This window comes from Micropterus salmoides, unplaced genomic scaffold (assembly GCF_014851395.1).
Source record: "Micropterus salmoides isolate LMB-PRFRI ecotype aquatic unplaced genomic scaffold, ASM1485139v1 Ms_hic_scaffold_13, whole genome shotgun sequence".
Classification (NCBI taxonomy): Eukaryota; Metazoa; Chordata; class Actinopteri; order Centrarchiformes; family Centrarchidae; genus Micropterus; species Micropterus salmoides.
This window is the reverse complement of record NW_024040374.1, coordinates 1,178,031-1,194,131: the sequence shown is the minus strand read 5'-3', so window position 1 is coordinate 1,194,131 and position 16,101 is coordinate 1,178,031. Positions and strand designations below refer to the sequence as shown.

General features: G+C 42.1%; 1 protein-coding gene across 11 annotated transcripts in view; it reads right to left on the bottom strand.

The window, feature by feature from the left end:
* mast2 (microtubule associated serine/threonine kinase 2) overlaps positions 1-16,101 on the bottom strand; it is a 205,524-nt gene that overhangs the window by 50,892 nt on the left and 138,531 nt on the right. For all 11 annotated transcript variants that reach the window (XM_038714996.1, XM_038714997.1, XM_038715004.1 and 8 more), the window contains one exon: positions 5,788-5,879. In XM_038714996.1, the coding sequence (XP_038570924.1) occupies positions 5,788-5,879 (92 nt within the window). The remainder of the gene's footprint in view (positions 1-5,787; positions 5,880-16,101) is intronic.

Below are 16,101 nucleotides of genomic sequence, written 5' to 3'. Positions count from 1 at the left end.
CAGGTAGGACACTTGTCTTGAATACGTGTGCACTCCAAATTTAGGTGCGGCTAGCTTAACCACCGTCTCAGAAACGTGTGACAGAAACACTCCAAGCTCTTCAGACCGTTTTTTGCCTTTTCTAAGAAAGCCAGCCACAGATGGAGTGGATGTGCTGGAGACAATTCAGCACAACAATGTCTGCAAATGGCCATTTTTGAGTCTTTCTCAGACACTTTAAAATGCTTCCAGACTGCCAACATGTCAACGTAATTGTTTGGTAAAATTTCTTCGATCAAGTGCTTTTTTTTGCTATTTTCAGCCAATTAATTTTGGTGCATCCCTAATTCTGCCTCGGTTCCTAACTTTCTGCATATGTCAGCTCCCGATTGAACTGCAGTGAGAATTTTACAGTCCCATAAAAGACCTGCTACGCCGACCTAACGTCAACTCATTAGTTCCGCAGTACGTCAACAAAGCATGAAGAAGAGATTCCTTCTGTTTCCATCCCTGCACCATTGGCGGACAGCAGCAAAAGCTCCAAAGTTTGGCTTAGCGTCACTAAAAAAGCCCAGTAAAAAAGCCCAGTGTTCAACGTGACGCCCCAGATACAGCTAACGCTAACAGTAGCAACGTTTCACGCTCAGGTACAAAACACAGGTGAGCTGACGTTCACCTTTTATACTGAAGGGAAACCAATGATGGTTACAAATGATTCCAATATTTATATATATTTTAGAGACGAGTCCCCAGAGACGCCCCTCTAGTACAGAGACTTCTTTCACTTTAGCCATGAAGGGGAAGATGAGCGAGGAGGGAGAGGATGAAGGTCACCGATCGAGGTGAGAATCAGAACCGATATTCCATAAGAACTGGATTCAATTAGTAGGACGGGAATCAGAATTGATCAAATTTAAACTGTTCAACTATAGTTTTATAATAAATTTGAATCAGCTTATGATGAACTATTAAGACTTCATAGGTGTCAAGGTTCAACGATTGGAGCATGAATTATATTTAAAAAAAAAAAAAAAACCATCAAAATGAATTTAAAAAAGGTGAAACTATTGATAACAGCTCTTCACAGCCTCTTCCCTCACATCAGAAGACACAACCAGACTTGATGTGCACATGTTTTTTGGATTTTGGAGTTACAATAAAATGCTCTAACATTGTTTGCTTGTGAGGAAGAGGAATATTGATGGGAGGGACTGAAAGGCTTAATATACTTTTTTTTTTTTTGCATACAACTTACAATACAATATATTTGTTAGTACAGTGCATGTACTTGTATTTTAAAGTCAAACAATCAGAACTGACTGGATAAAAAGCCATTTTGACAAACTACAAAGTAAGTGTGTGTATGTGTGTGTGTGTGTGTGTGGGCGCTGTGACTGACAGGGTGGCGAGTTCCATTATTTCCTGAGCAGGAAATTAGATGTGTGCGACTATCTGTCATCTTAGCACAAATACACACCGAAAATGAGCTCTCTCTCTCTCTCTCTCTCTCTCTCTCTCTCTCTCTCTCTCTGAGTCAGATATAATTGTCGATATTTTACCATCTTTCCATCTGTCATATCCTTCCTGCCGTCTTTCTCTCCTCCCATTCAGTCACTGTCACCAATCCATTTTTATTCCGTCCCTCCAATCTATATTTTGAGTCTGTCGCTTGCTCCCCTTCAGTCACCATCAATCAATATCACTATTATTAATCTCTTTTCTCTCTCGCTCGCTACCCCTCTTTACATTTGAAGGGTGGTGGGGGCTGAGTGGGTGGGTTGCTGCTGGTGGATTTAGGGGGGGGGGGGTTGCGTGCTTGTCGAACATGCTGTCAAGTGTGTTCGACAAAAATCCTGTCAGCGCACATTTCATCTGTCACCACATCCACACACATACGCAGAGAGCTGTAGCACACACACCAAATATATGCAGACACACATTTCAATAACACGTGTGTGGTGCCTGAGAGAGGACCAAAAGCTGCTTTTTTCCTCAGAGGCACTTCAAGAGTTATTTTACAAGGGCTGAAGTCAACAATTTATTTTTAATCAGTGTGCTGAGCATTTTTGTGGAATAATTTATTTGATTTTTAAAAACACTGTGTGAAAACATTCCCATCAACATTTCCTGGAGCTCTAGGCGAGGCCTTCAAATAGCTTGTTTTGTGAGACCAAGAGTTTAAATCCCAAAGATATGCGGCGTACAACGATATCAAACTGAAAAATGCAGCAAGGTAACATGTAACATGTAAGAGGCTGGAACCGAGACGATGATTTGCACTTCTCGCTTGATTAGTGAGCATAACGTCGAGCTGATTATGCAAAACTGTTGTCAAATCATTTTCTATTGTCGTTCGAGTCACTTGGTTAAGTAGGAAATATTAATTAGAGCCCAACCAATACTGCTTTTTGGATCTGATGCAGAAATCGATAGGATAACCACCACATTTTTACATAAATGAAACAAGCATTTTAATAAGGATCTATTAAAGAGGTGGTATTCTGCTAATTTTCATGTTCAAAATCCTATTTAGAGGTTGTTCCAGAACAGGTTTACATGGTTATATTTTTGTCATGCTGCACATTGCTGCAGCTCCTCTTTTCACCCTGTGTTGAAGGCTTTGTTTTAGCTATGGAGTGATACATCTTGTCTCTAAATGATCTTTGTTGGGAGTTGCACATGCTCAGTTCCTACTTAAGGACTACTAGCCAATCAGAAGCAGAGAAGGGCGGGTCAGTGAGAAGCCGGTAAACAGCTCGGGTTCAGCCGTACGTGTTGCCGAGCCAGTCGGCAACACGGACTGGAGCGAGAGTTTCAGAGCGGTGAGTTATTAATCTGTATCCATAAAGTTTTAACTGAGCTCTGTCTCTACATCACAGGAACAACTTTATGTCCACTGACTGCCTGGAGGGTAGCTAGTGTTTGGAAGGGAGAGGAGAGCTGTGTGCTGCAGCTCGCTGTTTCTGAGGGCGTGTCGGAGTCGCCGCTCGGCGAGCGTTGTGACACGAAGCGGCTGGACTACAAACGAGCTGTTTTCAGGCAGTTCAGAGTTTTCTGTGGGAGACGTGAACTCCCTTTGGGCTGGACTTTGGGCTTTTTCCACTTTGCAAACCTGTTACATGCACAAAAAATATATATAACTCAATAAAGGAGAGGGGGAAAAAAGCCACAAAGCATAATACCACCTCTTTAAATTTAAACTTTAAAGACTTGTGACCAAGATGTGTACAAGTAGGGCTGGGCGATACAGCCAAAAATCTTATCACGATAATAACATTTCATATCATTCGATATTGATAAATATCAGGATAAATCAAATCAAGTCAAATCATTATTTTTTTCAAGCTTAAAGGCTGTTTTTTCTCCTGAGTGAAAAATGAAGAAACCAGATGGTTAATTATGGGATTAAATGTCCTTTATGGCCAGAATGTGACAAACACTCAGTGTTTCCCATACGTTCATTTATTTGTGGCGACCTGCCCAAATATCAACACTGACTGCCACATATTGATGTTTTTTTGTTTTTTTACTAGACCTATTTAAGTACATCCTCTCGCTAATCCCTCTATCTCCCTCATGAACACAGTCCAACACAACGCTGTCAATGTCAGAAACCCAGCTTAAAAAAAGCTATTAGCAAGCATGTAAGGAGCCTAGCTAATAAGGAGAACCAAGTTAATGTTAGAATGCAGCAGGGTTTTCAAAGCTAGCACGCTGTATATAGGTGTCAATTTCGACTGCACTTAGTCGAAGCCCTATGTACAAGTTGAACAATAAACATTATCAGTAGGGCTGTTGCAATAACCGTGAAATTGAAATACCACGCTATTGGCCAAGCAATGTTCATTCTTTCTTGCTTGTCACTTCAGTGAGTGTGAAATTAATAAATTAGTGGTTCTAAAAATTCAACAAGCGTAAAGAGCTATGTAACTGTAATTACTAAATTACTAATTAAATTAAAGCTTCAAGCAGCGTTGGGCGGGCCCTCGCACTAGTAGCACGTCGAGGTGTGAGGCGGCCGCATTTCAGATTCTGGAGCTCTGCCGGCGCGGCTGTGAATTTGCCACGCGCTTCGGACGCTGCACAAATGTGTTAATCATGACTTCTTGTGTCTCTTGTGTCTTTGTGGTGCTATGACTATAACTGAATATTGGCATGTAGATGTGTTTGGGGCGGGACTGTTATCAAGCACGTAAAGTTTGGTGCAGATGTGAGCATGTAGACTGAACTTACAACAACTTCCACCGGACAATTTCATACTTTCTAAAGAAGACAAAACAGTTCTTTTGTCTGTGCGTGAGGACTAATCCACCCCAGACTCACCTTAAAGAATTACAGAGTTTTGTGAGTTGTTGATTTAGGGGAAACTATATTTGTTGTGAAACGCTGTCTACAATAAAATCGTTATTATTGATCCCCTCTTGTAAATTTGGCCAATGAAATGCATGACGTTATTCCTTTCTTTCTTTGTATACAGTGTCAGTTTGTCCCGGGGTGTTGCAGTGCTGCCGTGAAAGCTGCTCCGGCACTAGACAGCAGATTAGCTGCTTATCAGGGTGTGATTTCAGTGGAAATTTCTGTTGCTGCAGCAGAAACGTTCATTAAGATGCATTTTTGAAAGCAGTATTTATTTCATTGTCTTGTCTGTTAATTAGCACGTGCCTAAAACAACCTCAGGTTTAATTTAAAGGCTAATAGCTAAATGAGAGGCATTGTGTCATTTTGCGATTCATAATACGAATAGTCGATTATTCGTTTCGATAATCGATAGATTAATCGCCTATCAAAATAGTCGTTAGATGCAGCCCTACTTTAGTTATAACATCACTGCAGCGCAGGAAGGTGGTAGGTGAAAGTAACGATACAGCCATGAGCGAAAAAGACACGGTCAAATTAAAGGAATGATTTTGCAGCGTTGTGTAACTTTACTAGCCCAGCGGCTACCTTGCTAAGACCATAAAGCTGCAGTTAGCGGCTCGCTGTGCAGTGAGGTGAGATCCACAGACACACTAATACCGTAAACCGCGCTGTTGAGCCACATCAAATCACCATGGGGGATATTATTTCACTGCGACAACCCTACCTGTCAAGATTAACTCGGCCATGCTATGCCGACACATTGGTGAGACGCCAGCAGAAATGAAAGTATGAGTTTGTCCAGAGCTGAATTGATATGATTTGTTATACCCACATGCCCCTATCTATCAATCAATTCAAAAAGAGTAATAAGAGGAAATAGAGCTGAAATAGAGTCTCGGCAGGCGGGCACAGCCGGAGTTCATTCTCTCGTGTAGCATCATCAAACACAACACACTCTCAATTTACACAATACATCCAACCTACTTTTTAAAAAGCTGGACAATCTGGGAGCAGCCTGTGTATTAATCCAGGCAATCAAATATCCGGCCGTGCGGCGCTCAGTGTGCAGTCTGAGCTGTTAATTGAGCTTTGTTGGTGTGTTGATAGTAAACAACACGACTCCATGTAACACACCTCACCTGCTGTCACTACACACACCTGTCAGCAGGAACAAACGGACATCGCTGCGAGAAACAACACCTTCAGTTAATAAGGATTATTCTTTTGCTGTCGGTTATTTGTCAAGTATTGCTATGCCACCAACGGGGACTAAAGATGGTTCTTCTGTCTGTCCAACACTTTGGTCCCGAGTGAGACGTCTCGACTGCTGGGGCTGACTGCTATAAACACTGTGGATATTCATGGTCCCCACTGCTGATATCAAGGTAATGGTATTATTACATCGTATTGGCGTGTCAGAGGAGGTGCACGCGAGTGTGTTTGTATTACCTGTGTGTCCATGCAGAGGAGAATGGGGTCGTGGCAGGGTGGGGGACGTGCTGGACGTCACGATCAAGCTCTTCCTGTTGCTGGTCCGACAGCTGAGGACAAAAACCAAATTCATCTCAATCCAAGTGCACATTTTAAATCACTTACGTCCAAATTACAACTGTATTATCGCAACATCTGTGTCCACCAAAGAAGTTTTTTTATCAGCTGAAAACGCCACCTGCTCTTCTGAAAACGGCTAGCTGGGAACGCTAGGGTGCTTTTTTTTTTTCTGGCTGAGACGCTGTGGTCACCACAAAGTACGTAGGCCAATTGCTCTGCATGAATGTAGAGCGAGGGGACAGACTCGCCATATGTGGGTCCATGAGATTTTGCAGTTGACAGTTTTCAACTCTCGGTCTGTCAGCGCAGCCACTGTCTATTAGTTCACTCCCCGGAGAAATACTGTCAAATTTGTTGGAAAAAGCGATCTCAGAAAAAAGCAGACAGTTTTGCAGTTGCATTATACATTTGAATGTTGTATTCAGGCTGACTCAGACTGACCAGAGGGTGAACCACCGCCCCCCATGATTGAGACAAACACTGTTCCTGTACAGCTGGTAGGCCTCTGTTCATTATTAGAACAGCAGGACTTTATTACGTAACATTCAGTAGGAAGTTAGCTAGCGTTAGCTAACTAGCATTACATTAGGAACAATCCACAGCCGACATTATTCTGGATTTATTTTAGGTTTTGGAAAGAGAATAAATCGTACTTCTCCTTTCAGCCTCTGCTGTAACTATTACAAGACGCCGCAGGAACAGCGTTTAAACAGATAACATAAAAAAAGCTAGAAAATTAGAGTCAATGGAGCGCAGCCGTGAAAGTGTCGGACCTCAGTCAGAGCGAGACCTATACTGCGCAGTGATTGGCCTGCTGTGTATTTGGGGCGTGGCTTAGTGAAGGGTCAATTGTAAAAAAAAAAAAAAAAAAAAGGTGTTGGCCTCAGGAAAAAACGCTTTAGAGTTTCAAGGAGCTTTTGTGATGAACCACACACAGATTTCCAAGTTACCAAGCCTTCTTTTGGCATTTCTCCACACTGACCTGGAAAGTTAACAGCCACCAGTCACACACACACACACACACACACACACACACACACTCTCATGTCAGTAATTTGTGCCGGTTCCAAAAATGGCCAAACATCCCGTGCAGCTCTGCGTCGATAACAGCAGGTGTCCACTCTGGCTGTCAGACACACATCTGATCACACACATTACACAGTGTGTGTGTGTTTTGATTTCAAACACGCGCTGCTGGTGAACTCACAGATGTTACAGTTCCACTGAGGCGAGAACTGCTCCCCACACTGCGCGTCCTTCACACCAGAGGACATTGATGACACACATCAGACAGCTGCAACCCATACTTATTTTAAGTTAAGCAAAATAAAAATGTTTTGTTTGTCTACATTTGCTTTATGTAAATGTTCACAGATGTTTGCTGTGGCCTTTTTGCGTAGCAAGAATAACATTACGTAGGAGATTAAGCACTCCATCAGTTTCTAAAGCCTCTTTTCCACTGCACGGTACCAGCTCGACTCACCTCGACTCGAATTTTTTGGTTTTCCATTGTGGAAAAGTTGTACCTGTACCTGCTACCAGGTCCTTTTTTTCTAACCTCCGTCGAGGTTCCAAGCGAGCTGAGGCGATACTAAAATGTGACGTGAAAAAAGTCCCTTTAATAAACAATGGCATTTTAATAACACAATATTCACAGATAACACCGTCAGCTCTTTTAATCCGCTGTCGCAGTTCTCTTTGGAAACTGGAAATCTTTTATTTCCATAAGGGTTTTGATGCACACATCTAGACATGTTGTTTTTAGGTTTTGTCTGATGTTTTGTTGGCGTTTGATCGTGAGAGAAACAACATTTCAGCTGAAATAATATAAGACATTAGACTAGAAATGGGTTTTTGGTTTTGTCAGTAATTTGAGCTTTTTGAAAACATCCCTTCTCTTCATTTCCACTGGAGTGTTACATTAGAAAATGTCGATTCAGGCTCCATCGCTAATGGCTGAACAGTCATTATGAGGTTGATCCTGCAGTGAAATGGTTGAGCTCCCCTCTGGGGATGAGATTACTGTGTGTTTGTTGTTGTGTGGGTGTGTGCACACACACACTGCTGTAGACAAGATGCTTGTGGAGAAAAGAGCAATCTGCTTTAAAGCTGCGACATCTGTCCCCAGACAGAAGGAAAGAGGAGGAAATGAAGCGGCAGTCTTCACACCTAACAGCTCCAACACACCCACAGGTCGAGCTCACAGGATTTTTCCCCTCTTTGTTGTTCGCTCTGAAACTCGCCGTGTCCGTAATGACTCGAGACGAGGTTCGTAACACTCAGAGGAAATGACATACGGAAGAGGCGTCTGTGATGAGGCCTCTAGGTACACATTGGGATGATGTCTTTCTAAAGTAACACATTTCTACAGCTGCCACCTCTAATGCCCAGAACACACCGGCAGAACGAGATGCAAGTTAAGACAGATGACATTGTTATTTTCAATGTACACCGTCACAACTTCAATGAAGTCGGGGAACCCGCTGTATCCAAAAGATGTTCTCCAGGGATCTATTCTTGTGCTGTTCACCGCATATAATGGTGACACTGTATCACACTAATGAAAGTACCCATCTCTATGCCTCATATTGTAACGCTCACTCTAGACAACAACTGCAGCTTGATGTTTGTGATTCTCAGTCATCCACTTAATCAAACACCACACCCCTGTGTTTTTTTAAACCCAAGTACACGCCAAGACAGATACTGGTCCACCCGAAAGGCCGCACACCCAAACACAAGAAAAGCAATCTAGTGTATGCTGTCTAATGCAGTGAGGAATGCACAGACCTGTATATTGAGGAAACTGAACAACCACTACGCAAAACACATGGCTCAACGCCAAGACCCAGCAGTTTCCCATCATGTGAAGGACGGGGGACACTCTTTATATGATAACGATGTGCATGTGTGTGACAGATGGTTTGAAAGAGGAGTGAAAGAAGTGATTTACACCAGAATAGAGATGGGGTGAAGGTCTGCAACACCACTTATTCCCCACCTACAGTGCTGTCCTATCATCCCTTCCCAGGAGTTTGAACAAACTCTCACATTTGGCCTCGTGACACTGCCGTTCGTTAAGACTTGGCCTCACGCGACCACAACAAAGACAACGAGTATCTTCAACCAAGTCCAATGCCCGTTAATCGCGATGAGACTAAGGACAGATAACATGTTTTAATTGTGTTAATCGCATGGCAACTTTTCTTATTTTATACCCTCACTGGTGCTGTTACCAAAGAATCTTTGCTATAAAGATCTTTGGCTGTTACCATTTTGACCCTTGGATGCACCCTTACTTGTTGTCATGCTGCAGCCATGGAGATAAACAACAACAACACAGTCCAGAATGGCGTGTGTTGCTTTAAGAAACTCCCAGACGGCTCCGTTGACAAGTCAAAAGCAGTATGCACCTTGTATGCAGTGCACGTCATTTACATTATCGTTGCTGGGCACAATTGTTGCACACAAGTAAATGCGATCTCATTGGTTTCAACTGAACTACTATAGTATTTAGTTTGTTATGCACTTTATAATAATGTGTGTACATTTTGTACAAGCACTTTTGCTGTAGAAGTTTTGAAAGCAAGCTTAAGGAAGATTGTATTTCTTTAGACATTGATTGTTTTACCTCCGTCTCGTTGCACTTCTTTTGATTTGAAATAATCAAATAAATCTAAAAGTCAAGTTCATAAAATAACTTTGCATTAATATTTGATTTCTAATCAAGATACACTGGTAAGAATCGCTATCATTGTTAATACAGACTTAAACAGTTAAGAGATGATAATAATAATAATAATAATAATAATAAACAACAACAATAGAATTTTAATCATGTGATAAAAGATGCAAGATGCGCTTAATCGTGATTAATAAAAAATTAATCGTTTGACAGCCTTAATTTTAACCTGGATAACTGCAGTTTGACTTTAACAATATCCAAAGGACACTTTTTAATCCGAAGCCCTTTTAAATGCAGATAAAACCACATTTATGTTGGAGGAATGAACAACCCTCTTTCAAAATTGTCACACTTAATTTCAATTGTATTTATCAAGTTTATGAATATAAATATGTACTCTTTAGAACATTAAGTACTAAGCTATAAAGGCTGAGGTTGAGCTTAAAGGGCCTCGTTTCCTTGATCAAGATGAATACATGTGTAAGTTTTGGATAATTGCACTTCTTTGTTTCCTGTTGTCAGGGTCACCGGTTGTCATTTGTCATATTGATTAGTTGCCACGCTTCAAGAGGACAGACACCAGAGGATTTAAGTACAGGAAAAAGAAGAAGAGTCGCATGCTGCGGATAGTCATGATGGATAATAAATGGTAGCAGTAAATCCTAAAGTTTAGTTTCTCTCCGTGTCTATTATCTGTTCACCTAATAGAACTGACACCAGTGTTTAAATTATGGAGGAGCTAACAGGACTTAAAATCCCTAAAATACAGGGCTCCCTCAGAAGCAACAAACATTTAGTGGTTCTGGACACGTGCGGGCTGTTATCATGTGTTGTTGTGTGCACATTTTGTGTAGTCCTAGGGCGGTGTTTGGCTACCGGACTGCACCTCCCGACAGCAAGTTCGGTTCGTCATAATTTCCGCCGTTAATAAAGCTGAAAATTCTGTCAGTGTGAAAACATCCTAAGGGAAGAAACCGACGCACACATGCACTGTTGGACTGGCTCTTGCGGCGATGCCACACTAACAGAATGTGCGTGTTGTGATAATTGGCCCATCAAATCTGCTGGCTGTAATTATGTAGCCGTGCAGTGGAGTGTTTCTGACAGGCCGAATCTGCCTGGATGATCACAAGACGCACAAAGCGACTGAGGCTGAAAGTCTTTGCTACAGTAATGTGATCAATGTGACATCTCTGTTTTAGGTTTGTCTTATTGGATCTCTTCATCTTTGACGTTTGTGTGCTCCTCTATTTCTACGGAGCAGTTTGACTTTTAGGCTTTAAGTTTCAAAGGGCTGTTTCAGGATTAGGTTTAAGAAGAAAAGCATCAGAATAAGGTTTGGGTAAAGGTTAGGGGCAAGATAATGTATTTTTGTGTACATGTTTATGTGTGCATGTGGGGAATATTAAGTGTTTGATCTATGGCAGGCTTGCGTCTACTTCACATACCCACCTGAGAAATAATTACTGCATGCCTTGTAGATATGCCATGCTGTGAACGTGTATGTGTGTCTCCTGCCATCTGTTGAGATGTGCAGCATCAGCAGTTTGAGCAAAGCATGGGGTCTACACATACAAACAAATACACACCTGTATGAGGGATGAGCTGCCATGTTGGATATTCAGTGATGTGTGTTTATGGAATTTCTTCATCTTACACACAGACACCGATTCTAGTCATAATTACCTCTTTCCTAAACTCTTTTTTACGTAGTTCTGTTGAGTTGATTTTCAAAGACATTTCCTTGAATGAAAAAAGTAAAAATTCCTTTCAATGGAATTTTACTCTCCATTTGTTGAATTTATGCTCCCCTGCAGACAGATTTTACATTTTTGCATCTTTGGAGTGGACCTGCTGTGCAATGACTAAAGGACTCTTTATCTTACACTAATAATTAAATGGAATTAATTAACTTGAAGTGTACCAATTGCAAACTGCCTCTATTTCCCTTTTATATTTGCAGGAAATCCTCTGTGAAAATACAGTTGTGTATCAGTTCCTTTCTATGAAATTATGCCAATCGGTTGTCAGACTAAGCTTTTGCTGAAGAGACATTTTGACTTTGACATTAGAGAAAAGGTCAGGTTGGACTGAGCAAAAGAACATACAAACAGACAGAAAGGAAAGAAAATGATGCATGAAAATAACCCAAAAGAGGAGAGGAGGACATAAAGAAGAGACTCCGAGCCTGCAGCACACACCGTGAGTCCCACTGAGACTAAAGCACCTCTCAGTATGTGTAGGTTAATTTACAGCGACTGTCGCTCACTCTGCTGCTGTTCAACGCCTAATGAACAGAGCTCAGTGGCTGCCTTATGAATACGGATTTACATCTGAGCCTGTCCATCGAATGCACCTGTCAAATGTCTGAGGATGAAACGAGGAATGGAAGGAGCTGAAGTTGGAGTGACTGTCTGTAATAAAGACAAGTAGGAGACGATATGATAAAAAGAATACTCCAGATTTTAGACACCTTAATGACTTTCTGTCTGGGTTGACTATGGAAAGAGGAAGCAGGAAAACTCCACTGAGTCACAAAAGGTTGACACATCACCAACATTAACTCACCGCCTACCTGTTTCTGACTTTTATACGCAAATGAACCTGCTGCAGACGGCACAGCAGTTTCTCTCCCTGAGAAACACAGGCTTTCTACTTTCTTTCTCCTGTAGGCATTTTGGATCCCTGCTGGGAAACATGTTTCCATTATGCAGAACTGACTGAAGGCACATTTCTGTGCGAGTGTGTATGTGTGTGTAAAGTGTGATTGCGAGTGCCTCTCATCACTATCAAAACAACGGCCTGTCGGGTAACAGCATCGTTACTGAGCGCTGCAGGTGAACCACCACTGCTCAGTTTCATTACTCGGTTTTACCCAGGCGAGGCCAAGCACATTTTCTGTAAACTTAGATCTTATTTTGGTAGCTGCCCATCATTGATATCCAATTTGACAATGCTTTCGGTCCACTTACAGATTACAGAAATAGTACCGAAACATACAGTAGGTATTTGCTTTCTCCCCAAGTAAGTCCAAAGTTCAAAATACAACTGCTAACACCTCATCGATAAACATTTTTTTATATCGGGTGTTTAATCAGTGCATAAACCTCTAAAAGGTTTCAGAGGAAGTTATGGGTCGATAAGTTGACCACGTGCAGCTACCTGGAGTCTTGTCATCACAGTGAGGTTGACACGGTTTCGTACAATCGTGAGAGACACCAAAACCAAAACCGGAGCTAAGTGACCTCAGATGTACCCGGAGATGCTGCACAGCCTACACTGTTGTTTGTCAAGCAATAGTTCCTCCTAAAGCCACAAATTGTCATTAAACAAACTAGATACAACATGCTAGTTAGTGAGCTTTAGGGGTGTTGATATGTGTATGTCTGTACGCCCTGACTCTACTTAACACACAGATGTTAATATTGATCTTCCCACCTCACTGTCTGAAAGAAATGAGTTTCTTTCCCAGAATTGCGTGGGATATTGAACTATATATTATATTTATAACATTTTGAAGTTTGTGGAATTTATGTGTGGTACTCGGGAGAAACAACAAGACAAGATGGTAAAAATGGAGGAGCTGGCGAGTATGTTTAAGTGTTTGCACGTGTGTGTTTACTCGTGTTTTACCTGCAATATGAGCAGCTGCATATAACCTCAGAGTGTAATAACTTTGCTTCTGTAAAACTCATAAGACACACAGTCAGACATACAGTGATGACGGCAGAGATAGTGGAAAGTAGCGATGAGCAAACAGCTGTGTGGGCGTTAAACTAAACTACCTGACACACAGAGCACACACAGACTCCTGACAGCAGGTGGGTGTATGTGGATAAGACCTACAGCTAAACTCATTTCCCACAGTGCACTCAATAATGTTGGTCTGAGGGTTACAGCCACCACAGGAAATCAATGTAACGGCCCACACCAGAGCACGTGAGTGTGTTTTCTGCTAATTCCCTTGATTCTCATGGTCTGTTGTGAGTTAGAGTGAGTAGCTAACAGGGTTAACGCCATTAAAGAAAAACACAAAACAAACAATAAGAGATGCTTAGTTTTTTACAAATCCACATATGAAAATAAAGACCTGTTGTTAACAGGACTAAAAAATCTGTCTTAACTTTTCATATTTATATCGACTTATTTTAGACTTTTGTAAAATGATCGACTACATGTGACTGTTTTTTATCCTTCAAGTTTATATGTTTTATTCTCTGTGTGACAGAACAGATGATGATCGTGGTGAGGACAAAGTTTGCAAGTTTCTCCACACAAATCAGTCCAGTTAAACTGAAGAATAGTACATTTATTCTACATGCTGGCTGCATTTATCAGGAGGTGCATGTTTGCTAAAGGGGCAAGCCAAAAGCACAAAGCCTCCATATGAAGCTGGAAGGCAGAAATCAACCTTTGGCCTTTCTAAAGGCTGGAACATGCTTCTCCAAGCTGCACATCAGTTCACATTTGTAGCAGATTTCTTTTATTCTTGTATGAATACATCATTAATGTCTCATGTTTTGTTCCAGTGTACAATTTGGGACCCGCTCTCCGACAGGAAGTCAGGCCAAACACTTAGCTTGCAAGCTTCTGTAACCTACAGTTACCTGTGTAGGCCCGCGCAAGAGTATCCGGATTGTGATAAAACAAACTGAACTTGGCACTTGAGAGCATCTGGTCAGTGACAAATGAGAGAGGACGGAGCTTTGTTCTTCTAAGCCCACTAAGGTGATGTCTACACCTCAGACATATTGACTTTGCCTTTCACATTATGTTATATTAAAATCAAAGCAGACATTCCACATTTGTATTTTCATCATGGCATAGAAATGCAAATGTGTGTATTAGAAAGGCTGTGAAAATTAGCTTGATGGGTGGAGCAGCTGTGGAACAGTGGTTCTGAAGACAACATAATAAAATAGCAAAAGAAATGATGGGAGATTTCAGAATTACTATACTCTTATCTGAATGTGATAACTGATGTTTAAGGGGAGGATGCCGTTCTCTTCCAGCCCTTCAGGAGACCATTTGTCTGCACTAGTGATGAATATGTTTTGTCCTGATTACAGCTCAAGAGAAAGAAACGTCTCCATCCACACCAACCCAAAAACTGCCAGAGCCTGTTGCTATGCCGGAGTCCCCCCCCTCCCTTCACGACCTTTTTCTTTTTTAAAAACACTGCCGAGACAAATACACACAAGCGAAGAAATGTGTGTGTGTGTGTGTGTGTGTGTGTGTGTGTGTGTGGCAGCCTCCCCTGTTATTACAGCGAGGAGGAAGACAGTTGCTTCTTCAAAAGCGATAAGTACAGCTCTGCCTCTCTTTTTCCTGTGGGAGCAGCCACTTCTGGCTCTGACTGACAGTGACTGAAGTAGACAGGTCAACTTGAGGGAACGACAGAAAAGTGAAGTAATGACGACATATTGTTGCATGAAAAAAAAAAAAAAAACAGTCAAATCACACCTTGCAACCGGGACTTGCATCACAAACACTTAAATTTGTACGCAGATAGAGGAAATTTAATAAAAAGAACACAAACAGCAGCCCTGGGATACATGCCAGCAGTGTTACATCTGGCAGTAACCCCCGTTCAAACAACACACACCGAGTCAGACAGAGCGTCCATCAAAAGACAAATCCAGTTAGCTGACCTTCATGTTGGAGCAACTCCTGCTGAGCATCTAAGACCTGCAAAGAGGAGGAGGAGGAGGAAGAGAGAACAGAGGATGCGAAAGGATGGAGCGGCAGAACAGGAAAAAACTAATCGAGACACAAAAATGAAAGGAGGGGTGGAGAGGAGAGGAGGAAGATGCAGACTAATAAAAGAGCACTACCTCTTGGAGCGCCGCAGCATGCTTCTCTCGGGCAGTGAGAAATTGGAGAGCACCGTCCAGAAGGAGTCAGACATGCTACCGCTAGCACGCGACCATCGCTGTGACACGGAGACGCTCGGCAGAGGACGTGGTCAGCAAACAGACGCTGGCTTCCACCTGTCACACCGGCGAGAGCGAGTGCGTGCGAGAGCCGCTCTTCCCTCCCTCCCTCCTTCTCTCTCTCTCTCTCTCTCTCTCCCCCCTCAGCGGTGCCGCCTCCCTCCCTGATGCTCTTTTCTTCTTCTCACCTCTCTGTTTCGGAGAGGAGCTCTTATTGACTTATAATAAGTAGCGGAGCGGGGAGCGGCTGGTTATCAGATATAACAGATGCCTCATTCTACCGATGAATTGCATCAGTGATATTTACTCATTGATAACCCTGGTGTGAACACAGCTGGCTGCTGTTTCCTTACGTTTAAGTAAATGTTGTCTGTGCAAACACGGTGCCATACCGTATTCCTTTATCATCTCTGGGTGTATTAGACCAATTCGGACAATGTTGATAACAAGGTGTGGATTTTTATATGAATTTTGACATTTAATCCACTTGAATGGCCAAAAGCAAACCTTTCCTAAAAATGTCACCATAGAACTGTGACAAAGGATTTTTCCATATAGCCCAACCTGGAACCACTCTGATCGCTCAGGAACTAT